Raw genomic sequence first — 12,897 nt, 5'->3', positions numbered from 1 at the left:
CAGATTCACAGAGATTCTTTTATTGGCTCAGTGACATCTTTCTAACAAAATTTGGGTGTTGGATTCATAACTTGTCATCACTTATTTGAGGAAAAAAAATCAAGGTGATAATCTGGTTCTATTTGTATGGAAATTCTGTGACTGGTACTTGTGACAGAATCCTAAAAAATGAGTCCACCCATGCTAAGAAAAGTGCCCTAGTGCTTCTTGGTTTCCCTCTTATATTGTTTAACCTTTACTGTATCACTCTAATCATGCCTTCCTGTTCTGTCACACTGGATGTTATTTGTGCATAATGAGTACTCTGGGGACCTAGTCCCTAATGACTTTCAAGCACTGTGTAACCTGGATTCTGCTATCCATGTACTGCATTTAGTCCTTTCAAGGTCATTTCATTTCTAATGAATATTGCTTTCTCACTTGTTCAGCCACTCTCTGTCCTCTACTGCAGCAGCAGACAGATGGTTGCAAAAAATTCCCTCTGTAATGAAACTTGTTAAAGGAGACTGCTTAAGGGTTCAGAGAATATCATTTGCCAAGCAGAGATGGTCTCTTACTAAGAGTTAAAGAACTCTGTTGGAAAATGGAGGTATTATTAAAATGCAGTGGTTTTCAAATTATGTTCAACAGACCACCAATAATAGACACCAGTGCTCATGTCAGAGGGATGAAATACCTGGCAGGTCTCCATCAGTGGCACTTCCTATAAGTTGTAGACTCATACAGCACTCCTACATTAACTGCCCAACTACTCTGAGGCCTATTTTTTGTATTTAAGCATAAATTTTATACCTATAAAAACCACACCTTTTCCCTGAACACAAATATATTGTACAGGTATAAATCCTACTGGTGTAATTTCTATCAGATATGCACCTAAAGTACAGAGTAATTAGCTACACACATTACAGATTTCAAGATTTGTTTTCTGCAAATATGCTCATTTCCCTTGACTTTCATGGTTAATTCCTACCAACGTTCTGGTATATTCTTTTACAGTTCTTAGCGCTTCTTATTTTTACCACAGCCAGAGTTTTTAAGCCACGCTTGTTGTACTGGCTGTCACACTCTTCTGAATGGCTCAATATCTCCATTTTATCAACTTCCATAGAGCAACTAGTCTTGTACCAAAGAATTGTCTTCAAATCCATTTGCTCTTATTTGCTTAATTTCATGCAATCTCCTTCTTACACTTTCCTTTTCTTGGTCACTGCTGTCCTCAGCACCAGTTTTTCCAGGCTTTATACCCCCAAGATCCTTGCAGCCAGGGAAGTTTTGATGTGACTTTCTTTAGTGTCCATTAACACAATTCTAAATTATGCAATGTGTTCTGTACACTCTCAGATCTAGCCATTAAATGAAACTCCATCTGCTTTCTGTTCCCAAGGGTGGTGGTGTTACTTTCCCTGCATCACTACTAGACAAAACTTTACAGTCCCACCCATAACTGCTAATCTGGTGTGTTTTGGGACCACACATCTCCATAGTCACTCATTCCTCTCTCCAAATTGACTGTTTTTAGAAGCATTCTAGACAAGATCTCCTGGGTCCCATCCTATATTCTTGTTAATCTTCCTCTCAGCTCAGTAGCTGGTTTGTAAGCCAGGTCTCTTATCACTGATCCCTAAATAAGACACACATCATTAGCCATGTTAGTATGAAGTCAGTCAGAAGGCAGGGTAGATACACACCTTTACTGACTAACTAAGTAAGATGTATAAAGCATAAGCTTCAGTGAACCCAAGTTTACTTCACCAGTTGCTGTGGAAGAGCAGCATAGAGCAGAGTATAAAGTGGAGTGAGCGATTAGAATACAATAGGTAGGAAAGCAGGAAGGAGAGAGAAGGGAGAAATGAGGAGGGGGAATGCTGTGGGTGACATACAAGACAAGAACTGATAGGAACAAAGGGGTCATCCAGGTAATGAGGTAAGAAACCATAGTCCCTGTTTAAACCATATTTAACACAGTCCAGTTTGTGGATGATTTCTTGTTTTGAAATTTCCCATTCAAACTGTTTTTAATTTTTTTTTTCTGCCTGAGAACAGCAATCCTGAGGTCAGCAATTGAGTGCCCAGGGTGGTTGATGTGTTCTGTTACAGGCTTTTGTGCTCTTCTGTGACTGTCAGATCCATGTTCATTCATTCTTATACATGCATTAGTAGGAGTGTTGCTAGCAGATCGAGGGAAATAATTATTCCCCTCTATTCTGCGCTGGTAAGGCCACATTTGGAGTACTGTGTCTGGTTTTGCCCCCCCCCCTCCTCCCCCCGTATAGAAAGGAAGAGTTGGAGAAGCTCGCAGAGAGTGTAGTAATGACTTTTCCTCAATTTGGGGGACTATAAAAATGGAAGCTAACCTAAGGTTTTTTAAAAAGAAAGAGAAGAACTTTAAAACTCATTTTATCCTGCTGGCAATCTTTCAGTCATAAAACAATTGCTAGGATACCAAATGTGTACGAGTGACTTTTCTTTTTAAAATATAGATTATTCACATCCACTGAAATCCCCAACAACTACACAGGTCTAATTTTCCTCTTCCCCTGCCACAAAGCCACCTGAGAAAACTAAAAACAGTCCAACAGTAAAACCTGAATGTTTTCCTTAAGATGAAATCTTCATAGGAGTTTGAGGTCCCATTTCTATTTGATTAAAAACTGGGATCTTCTAACCTTCTCTCACAGTAGGTAACTTCTTCAGTATTGTCTAATAATGAACCAGTAGAGTCAAAGTTGGCGACATACAGGAAATGTCTGTGCTAGAGAAGCAGTGCTTCAGAAGACTAATATTCTGCAAACAAATCAGTTATTTATAATTGTCTTGTCTTTAGCTGTAAATTTAAGTAATGATCTTTTTATAGAGTTGAAAAGGAACAGACAGGTTTAATTGAAAGGAATGAAATCTACATAAGCAACTGTTTTGTTTTTAAACTTTATAGGAAGTCAATGTATTGACAGTAGCATTGGTCAACCAAGACAGAGAAAAAAATTCTGAGAAGCGAAGCCAAGGTCTAAAATCAGAGAAGGAAGCACTGCTAATAGGTAAGACAACTCAGCACTAGTTCAGCACTGCCTGTGACAACTCAGCTTACAAGAGTAAGCAACCTAAAACTAAGTTTTATCATCCGTGTATATTTGCTTCTATCTTCACTGTACCAGAAATACTTATTTTTTCACTTGGATGCATAGTGGTTGTAGTAGGAACATTCCTGTAATCCTCACTTGCATAATTAAATCTTCTCCGGCCAGATATTCCTACTGAATTTAACATAAGGACTGCTCATATGAGAGAGAGTTGCAGGATCTGCTCTTTTGCTTGTATCGTTGTTACAGATAGATGCAGAATGTAATTGTACTAAGCAAGGGCTTAGAGAATAGAACAGTGTATGTTATCGCCTGCCTGTGACAAAGAAAATGGCTGAAAGAGAATGGAAACAATATTAGTAAACTGTTGATGAAAAAACTGTGTATAATGGATACCTTAAGAAGGTTGCTTTTACTCTTTCACAATAGGTGCCAGATAGCTGGCATGAGGATATGAAAAGAATGTACTTCAAGAAAACTGTTTAAGGGTACCATCTGCTGTTGGGAAGTTAAGGTTCCCTGACATTATTCAACTAAAAATCTCTAGTTGTACACATTCTTCACCTATGACATACTGGATGAAAACCTGGGTCTTCTGAAGTCATTGCATGGTTTACCATTAAGTTCAGGGGGGTTGGCTATTCACCTACTGAGAATGCACTCCCTAAAGTATGTGATGAGGTAGAGGTGCCATTGGTATTGCCATTCAGTATTTCACAAGCATTAAATTTCTCAAGAAAAAAAACAAAAGCAGAGTTCCTAATATGTTAGCATCTCTGTAACCCGACTCAGTAATTACAAGCATATGTTCAAGGAAGCTTTTATTTTATTCACATTACTTAAAGATGGCCTTAAAGAGGCATAGAAAAGGTATCTGCATTTTTGAACACCCCGACATGGAGGTGTTTGGATTTGACATTTTGGCTTATTCAATAATAAAATTGTGTCACTAGAAAAATGGGATTATTTTCCTTCCAAGATTTGGTGGCTTTTAGTTCAGAATCAGCTCTAGGAAGATTGAAAAAGACCTTGATCCAGCAAAGACTTAGAGATGTACTTCATGTTCAGCACAGTGCACTGGAAATCTCTCTGAGTCCCATCATATAAAGTAACTCTTTTTCAGGATCTAGACCAACGCTGTCCAGCTGGCAGCCCACAAAGAATTAGCACGCATTCCATAGGCTCCCGTCCAGGTGCCACTACCCCTCTCATGCCATTGCTTCTGCCACAGCAGTCGGGTTCGTCAGGCTACCCTGCACTCCTCCAGCTTCTGCTTCCTGTCTCTGTTCCTAAGGGTGCAGCAGTACAATGGGAGGGAACCGAGATGTTTAAGCTGTGTGCACGGTAGGGGGCAGGGGGCCTGTGGTGCATGTGCAGTGGGAAAGGGGGCTGGACTGCTCACACTGTGTGGGGAGAAGGCAGGAGCTAACCTGTTCACACTGCAGGTAGATGCATGGCTGGGAGGGGAGAAGGGGTGCATGGCTGGGAGGGGACAAGGGGTGCATGGCTGCGAGTATGGTGGGGGGGTTTGTGGTATGTGGCGTGGAGGAGGTAGGCTGTCCATGTGCCCAGGAAGGGGTGGGGGGTTGGGCTGTGCATGCAACTGGGGGAAGGGGGGCAGGGAGCCAGGGTGCCCAATGCTGTACATGCAGTGGGGAGTATGCTAAGCTGCCTGCATAGTGAGCGGCTCTCAATCTGCGGCCCAATCTTCATGCAGCCCCTGGGACTGCAGCCCACACAGCTTGGACTCCTGGTTGCCCAGAAGTTGAACCGCTGTGATCTAGACCATGAGCATAATAATGCAAGCATAATTGGAAGTATGAAGGTGGAACAGATGCTCTTTGCAGTGCAAATACAGAATGAAAAGATTTCCTGTCCTCTTGTACTGTTGCCAATATTTGGAGAGAGGTTTTAGTCAAGATGTATCCTGGTTCCTTCAGTCTCAACACTAGTAATGGGACCTACACTATACAAGATATAATAACCTGTTATTCTAATGTATATACACCATAAATCTTGGTGTTTAAATATAAGGAAGTTCCCCCTAGGTTTCTTAGTTAAGAAACCCGTCTGAAGTGGGTTAAAAATATTGTTCCTGGATCCTATACTTCAACTTTCAGCAAATAGTTATATATACACTGATGACCACTTCATATTCCATTTGTTTATGGGGAGGAAACAGCTAATGCTTTTAATAGCAATGCTGACATCCAACATCCTGCTTTCTCTATTCATCACTATTATGCTGACACTTGATTTTCACTATAGGAAAAACTCTAGATTTAGAATCTGACTCCTTCCAAACCCTTTTTTTCCCAGACCTCTTCAAATGGTCTTGTAAATTACAATGAAGAAAGACCTGTCCATTTTAAGGAAAAAAGTATAAGTACGCTCTGGCATGTGGCATGTTACCCCGGGTAGGGTAGGGGAGGCTGGGCCCAGCAACTGTGCTGACCCCAGCAGCCTTATCTGGGGTCCTTTGGGAGCTGCAGCCACAGCGATCCTGCAGCAAGGAGCCTGGCCAGCAGCTGGAACATGGCATCAGCCAGCCAGGCTCTGGTTTTGAGTGGCGTGCGCTGCAGCCATGTGCACCACCCCGGTTTTTTTAGGCATGGGTTTTTTTTACCCTGGTATCTCCCATGATCAATCCTCCCCCCCCCCATGCTGCAAAGTGAGAGCGCAGAGAATGCCTGCATGTGCAGCATGTGCAGTGTGTGGCACCCCAGACAGGTCAGCAGTGCTGCATACTGCACATCTGCATGCGCCCACAGTAATTATTTGGGAAATTCATGGGAGTCCATTTTGTGACACAGTTACATGAAACGTTTTCACAACAGAACGTCCACTGAAGGAGAAAAAGCCATAATTTTACCATTCCAATATCTACAATTTTACATTGGTAAATCAAGCATAAAATTGGTAGTTGAAATGCTTCCAGCAAGTCTTTGTTTAGAAATTCCTTTATTCATCAGTTAATAATCTTGGTCACTTACTTGCAAACTGCTGTCATTCCTGAAGATGAAGGATCATGTTTACCCTTTTATTATGACTGTATTAAAAAATGTGCTATTTGCATTAGTTTATTGGGTTGTGTATGAAAAATGAGAATCATAAATCAGGTGGAAAAACATGCAGAGAAACTTATTCAGAATTATTTTAAGATGTCTGATATATTGTCTCAGGTAATTTCAAGACTATGCATTTGCTTTAATGCAGGTATCATATCCACGTTTCTTCACGTCCATCCTTTTGGAGCCAATATAGAATATCTTTGGTCTTATATGCAGCAGCTGGACTCTAGGGTAAAAAAAGTTTAATCAGAATCTGTTTTCTCTATAGAAATATTGTATTATTCCTTACTTCAGGTTAAACTCGTCATGAGTTTTCATTAGAGAGAGAATAGGATGTGGGGCTTGGAGGTTTGCAGCCTTTATTCATTCAGAAAGTATATAATGTGTGTTTATATTGAGGTCTTTTACCTTGTATTATTTTGCTGTATTTTATGGCAAGGAATGCTGTTGTCTTAAATGGCACAGACTGATTGCATGAAGCACAATCCTGAATTACTAGGATTCAGGAAATAGAATTAAAGGTAAGTTTCACTGTGGTCACCAAGATGTGGTAGGAGGAGCAGACGGACCATGTGTTGCACCTATGCCTTAGCTTGATGCTGTGTTGTGTTGGCCCATGTGTTCTCCTACTCATGCCTGTACACTTTATTTTCATGCTCTCCATGGAACTACATGGTGCCCTCACTCATCTTTAGGGGTCCGCCTAAATCACAGAGGAACTTACTAATTTTTGCAGGTTGATCACAGCCTAAAGCTCTAATTCTGCAGTCATCCTATGGCGGCCCTGCCCCTTGGCACCGATTGGCAGAGAGGTCCCGCTTCTCACTGCTGATTGGCAGAGCAGCCTGGATGGAGAGAGGGAGAAAATGAGGGGATGACTGTCATCTTGACTACTGGCTGCCCTTTTTGTAGCCCTGGCCCTTGGTGTTGATTGGTTGAGAGGCCCTGGCGGGTTGGGGGTGGAGACACTGGGATAGCTGCCATCTTGCCTACTGCCCTTTGTCCTGCCCTGCCACCTTCCCCTTCTGGCAGTGGGGACCTCCTGGGAGGGTTTTTTTTAATTATTTTTATTAAGCTTTTATTGTTGATTTCATGGACAATCCTGGATTTCATGGTTTCCACGAAATCTGTGAAAACATGAATTAAGTAGGTTCCTGGTCATCTTTCAAACCCCTTCTTAAACCCACTGTTTTTGGCTAGGTTTCAGCTGACTGTCTCTCCAGCTTCCCTTCCTTTTCTGCTTTCTTTAATTTACACTGGCAAACATTTAAAATACAGACTGCCTGTGCAACATAATGCAACTCAGATTATAGTTGTCCATATCTTTCCTATCCCACTTTTAGTTGCAGTATCTTCCTTTGTTTAATGTAGGGCCCCAGGACTGCAACCTTTTGTCACACAAGTCCTATTGGCGTCAGTAGGATAACTCCCATGGGTCAGGGCTGCAGAATCAGACCCTAAATTTGGAAACTGCTCATGAAAGGGACCCTGCCCCTTTTTGTTTCTGTGCAGTGTGCTAGATGCATTTGCAGTGCTTCGTAACTGCCGTAGAGTACGAACAGCAGAATTTGACCTAAACAGTTTACCTGTTGAAGTAACTGATTTTAGTAACTGCGTACTTATTGATAGTGCAATCCTGAGAGGTAATCTCAGAGGTTAATTTCAGTTACTTTCAGTGGTAACCTTGCTATCCCTTGTCTAAACAGGAATGATAGTTTCAGGGAAACCCGTGCTTCTTGAACTGTCACCGTGGAACGCACACACGTGACACCACAGTAACCTGCTATTCATGCCTTTCACAAGAAAGCATGTAAGATGTGGAACTGATTGTGTTGTGGCTCTGGATTGACTCGTTCTGATACTGATCCTCTGTGTCACCTTTAGCAAACCACTTCATCTTCCTGCTGCAGAACTCCACAGTAACTCCTTTGGGGGCAGGGAAGAAAAAAGGATGATGGATGGATATTTCCCTTTCTCGCAAGGGTGGTGTGAGGCTTAAATTAGCATGCTTCATATTTGTGAGATGCTTTGAAAATGAAAAAATACTACCACAGGAGCATGCTAATAATATTAATAGATTTGCCATAACTTTCCTATCCACAAAGTCCCCAGATACTGCTGTGTATTACAAGTCTGTTATACAGGCTGCAACAGCACAGATGTCTGCAGTATTCCATGTATTTAGTGAGCACTCAAAGGACCCAGTCAGCAATAGAGCCCCATTGTGCTAAGTACATGCAAATGCATAGCAAGGCAGACTTACTGCCCAGTGGAAGGAAGAACTACAATACACTAGTGGAGTGATTGAAGCAAAAGCAAACAGAAGTTTTTATAACTCAGTTATTTTCTGTGTATTCCTTTGGTGATACAGTGGGGTAGAGTGGACAGATGTTCTTACTTTATATTTGGCTTTATCTTTAATATATTTTGTCCATTTTCCCTTTTAAAAAGATATTTCATGCATTATTCTTTGTCTCCTACATTTATTTCCTTTTTTTGTCTTTCATCACATCCACGTGCCTTAACAATGAACTTGAGCCTGTAGAAGGAAAACGATGGTTCAGTTACTGACCTCTTTACTGATCATTCTAGTAAAGATGCATTTGTAACACTGAGTTTTGGTGAGGAGGACTTCTTTCCAATGGGAACTTGACTGAAGCAACCACTTCATAGGGATCACCAAGACACAAATATTCTGATCGACTCTGAGGCAGGAATAATGCCTTCTGGAGCCCTGGAGCTGCTGTCAGATACAGAAAGAGTGTTAGGTGCCTCTAATTTGCAAAAGATTAGCTCCTGTTGCCAATGTTGAACAGGCCCTTTGGACATTAGCATTGTACAGTCCTTTTACTTGGGGAATCCAAGGGACTTGGACTGAGTCTCTGTCCTTTCCCGTCTCTTACAGATGGGAGCAACATTAGGGAGGGATTTGGGGGGCTATGGCTACCTCAAAACTTGCTTTAGTCCCCCTGTAGCCACCCCTCCCAGTGCCACCCCTGTCCAAAGCACCTCCCTCCCCCTCAGGCTGTTGCCACCTGCCCTACTCCTGCCTGTAGAAGTGTAGCAGTCCTGGCCCAGCCTGGGCCACAGGGCCTGTGTCCTGCCTTTGTCTGAACAGTTCCCCCCACTCCCCCCCACGCAATTTTCTGTCTGGCCCACCTCAGCCCCCCACACTGGGAAGAGACTGGCGCTGCTCCTGCTTACAGACCCACACGGGGTCCCATGCAATCTGGCCTTTAATGGCTGCTTGCTATGATGAAACTACAGTTAATGGAATAAACTACATTAAATACTGCTTCAGTAATTTAGCTTTTGTAAAAGCACCTGACAGACTTTATGAAGGGAGGATTTATCCATTTGCTTTTCAATGTAAATGTGGAAACCAAAAAAATAAAGTGAATGTTTGAGTTTCTTACAAATCAGTTACAATTTGAACCTTTAGACGATTAAGGGACATACACTTCTCAGAGACACTGAAATACATGGTGAGCACTTAGCAGCCCAGAAATAGTGGTCTTGCAGTGTTATAGTGTACTCCTTCTGTGGGAAGAGTCTTGCTACCAAAAATGCAAGGCCATTTCTGCAAGGAATTTACACTTATTTAACATCAGGAAATTCAGGTGTACCGTGTTAAAGCTAACCAAAAACTTGCCCTGCTAGTTCAATATATCTCAGTAGTTCAACACCAAGCTAGAGGATATTTTTCCAGGACAGTCACATAGGAAGACCATAAAGCTCTCTGGTTAGCCCATATACTACATCCTGTAGTAGTTCAATAAAAATCTGAGAATATGCTGATTTTGATTTCACATCAGGAACAACTCTGAGTTACTGATGTAATTTCTGTGCAAGCAAGTTCATACTTAGGTCCAAGGTGTGGATGTGTCATAATTGATATGGTAGGGATTCTGGGTAACCTGCTGTGGCCTGAGCAACCTCACACATGTAAGATGAGGGGAGATCTAATGCAGTTTCCTCTATCTTATGCTCATAAACAAGGTGCTGTCCAGAACTCTCTTAGAGATGATAGCTCCACCTAGCCTCCAGGGTACTAACAGAAGATGGGAGGAGTCTAAACAATGGGTAACATTGCTACTATACTGTGTGGGAATTCCCAGGGGACCCTAGCAATGGAGTAAGTTCCCTTCCTACTCCTTCCAGTACAAAAAGCACTTGGAGTACAGTCTACCCCAGCCTTTTGGAAAACTAACATTTTCTTCCAGAACGCAATATCTAACAGTGTCTAAAATGGATAACAGGTTCTTATATAGCATGGTGGGAACATGACTCTTTCTCTATATAAACATAACATTTTATGATCTCTCAAAGAGAAAATAAATACCTGTTACTAACAAATTTGAGGATTTTTTTTGATTACCTAAAAAACAGTTCTAATGACACTTTCTAAATTTCTTTTTCTATGTCCAGGGTAACCTTTCATTGTATTTTTGCTTTTCCCCTCTTCCACAGATCTCTGCAAATGAAATAGAAATGCTTTTGATGAGACTGCCACGCATGTTTAAACAAGAATTCACTGGTGTAGGAGCAACACTGGAAAAAAGGTGGAAGTTTTGTGCCTTTGAAGGAATTAAAACAATTTGACTCAGTAGTAATGGAGCTATGCAGAAGAAGAAATCCTAGAGCATGGCAGGGTACAAAGTATTAAAAGTAAGAAATTTGGTTTTGGCACATAGAAGTACATTTTCAGAGTTATCCAAGCCTATTTTAGTTACATTTGTGACGTTCTCTTGTGAGTGGAAATGTAGTTGTGCACCAGTTCCTAAAAATAAAATTAAAAGGCGTTTCAAAATGTGACAGATTTGTTTCCTATGAAAACTGAAGAAAGATATCACAATTGTAAGAATGTCAAGATACTAATGTGTGCTACATCCAAGGGAAAGCTCATTGAGCAAACAGTTAAGAAACAAGATTGCCCAGGTATGGTTGCTAAGCTACAGCAATGTATATGTGATATATAGTAGAACTCATTAAGTTATGTTACTGGAAGTCTTTCCGTTTAGTAAGAAAATTAAGTAATTTTACAGTGAAGAAAAGCATACCAAAAGAAAACTTGAAGATGTGTCTGAACAGTTATTGTATTTTGTAAATTAAGTTATATGCTGTACCAGGGATTTTTGCCTTATTGAAAGAGGCCTAAAAATGTGATTGGACTCCTTGAGAATGCTTTATCAAGAATATTATTTTTCTAATGTAACTATTCTCCATTATAAGTTCTTTTGACATGGATTGCATATCAATTTTCATAAACATGTAAATAAAGAGGAAACCAGTGTTACCGTATTGTATTTGGTATGTAACATTCAGGTTTATGCATCAAAATAAATATTCAGTTGCATTACTGTTACAGATTTTATAGCAAATATATTAATTTTTTTCAATAAATATGACTTCTACCTTATTGTTTTTACATGGTGTTCTTTGGATGTTTTACCTTATTACAGTCCAGACAGGGGCTGTCACTGCTAGCCTTTCTTGCGCCAATGCCGATAATTCCATACTTGTTGATGAAAGGTAGTGAATATCAAAGATACTATGGAATTAGCATGAATCCAAGGAAGTAAAACTGATGCCACTGGAAGTTTCATGGTGTTAAACTGAACAGACTTCATTTCATTTTAAAAATATCTAGACAAGCACCCAGGTTTAAAAAGTATATAAATTTCACATTTTCAGTGTTCAGCTGGCAGTTACAATGCAACCAATTAGTTACTCCTAACTCCTAGCTAATCCTTTTGTGCTGTGAGTCAGATAAGGAATTAAAGAATTCACATCTGGCATTGCCCTGTTAATTATGCAAAAAGTAAGAACTCTCTTCTTATTTTTTGCAAGAAAAGTAAGGACTCTCTCCTCACTACAGTTTTGGAATTTATTTTGAAATATGTATTTGTTTTAAAATATTATATTTTCTCACATATAGTCCAGACCTTTTTCCCCCAAATCAGCTGGTGGAAATAGCAGTGTGCATTATATTCAAGAAAAACTGCCCCCCTGCCCCATAGGTCCGGAAATTTGGCAGTGGGAGAGTAGTGGCAGCGTTAATTGCCATGGCTCTGGGTGCCACAGTAATTAACATTGCCACCTTTCCTCTCGCACCAAATTTCTAGACCTTGGTCAGATGATGTGACCCTAAATGCTGGATGAGGCTGGCACATGGGGTCCATCTGTGACCAGGCCTAGCACACCAGGTCCAAGCTGTCTCATGGCCCTGGAGCCAGCACATGGTCCTGGACTTAGTGTGCCAGATCCAACCTGGCATCTGGCTCTGGAGCCAGAGCACAGGGTCAAACCCACAGTGCGGCACTGGAAACAACATTCAAAGTTGGTCTGCATGCCCCATCTAGCATACAGGGCTAGCAGCTGACTTGGCTCCCTAGGTGCTGCTATTCAGTTATCACAAAGATCTTTTTTTTTCCCCCTTCAGTCTGCCCTATATGTGGAGGCATGCTGTATGTGTGAAAATATGGTATATAGTGTTCCAGCATCCCCTTAGAAGCCAGCAATAGACTACACACAACATTTATGCACAGAAAAACTGACTCAGGAAAACACTGCAGAAATCACATCTCTGCAGAATCACTCTGATGTTCTACAACTGCAAAGTATACTTTTACACAGAGCTGTGTAAGTGGTTGGAAAGCTCTCTCAAAGACATGTCACTAAGTGGGCAGAAGAGGTTATGACAAAAAAAAAATCAATCTTTAAAGAACCAAGTATCACTCCAACCC

At 41.0% G+C, this 12,897-nt stretch overlaps 1 protein-coding gene across 11 annotated transcripts in view; it reads left to right on the top strand.

Moving 5' to 3' along the window:
• Positions 1-11,570, top strand: part of ENOX1 (ecto-NOX disulfide-thiol exchanger 1) — a 541,543-nt gene extending 529,973 nt beyond the window's left edge. For all 11 annotated transcript variants that reach the window (XM_059725304.1, XM_059725457.1, XM_059725449.1 and 8 more), the window contains 3 exons: positions 2,936-3,038; positions 6,297-6,382; positions 10,622-11,570. In XM_059725304.1, coding sequence (XP_059581287.1) covers positions 2,936-3,038; positions 6,297-6,382; positions 10,622-10,753 — 321 coding nt within the window. In that variant the 3' untranslated portion in view covers positions 10,754-11,570. The remainder of the gene's footprint in view (positions 1-2,935; positions 3,039-6,296; positions 6,383-10,621) is intronic.
• Positions 11,571-12,897: the final 1,327 nt, after the last annotated feature.

This window comes from Alligator mississippiensis, chromosome 1, assembly GCF_030867095.1.
Source record: "Alligator mississippiensis isolate rAllMis1 chromosome 1, rAllMis1, whole genome shotgun sequence".
In the NCBI taxonomy this organism is placed as follows: Eukaryota; Metazoa; Chordata; order Crocodylia; family Alligatoridae; genus Alligator; species Alligator mississippiensis.
Note: the sequence above shows the minus strand (reverse complement) of the source record. Positions and strands in the feature narration are given on the sequence as shown.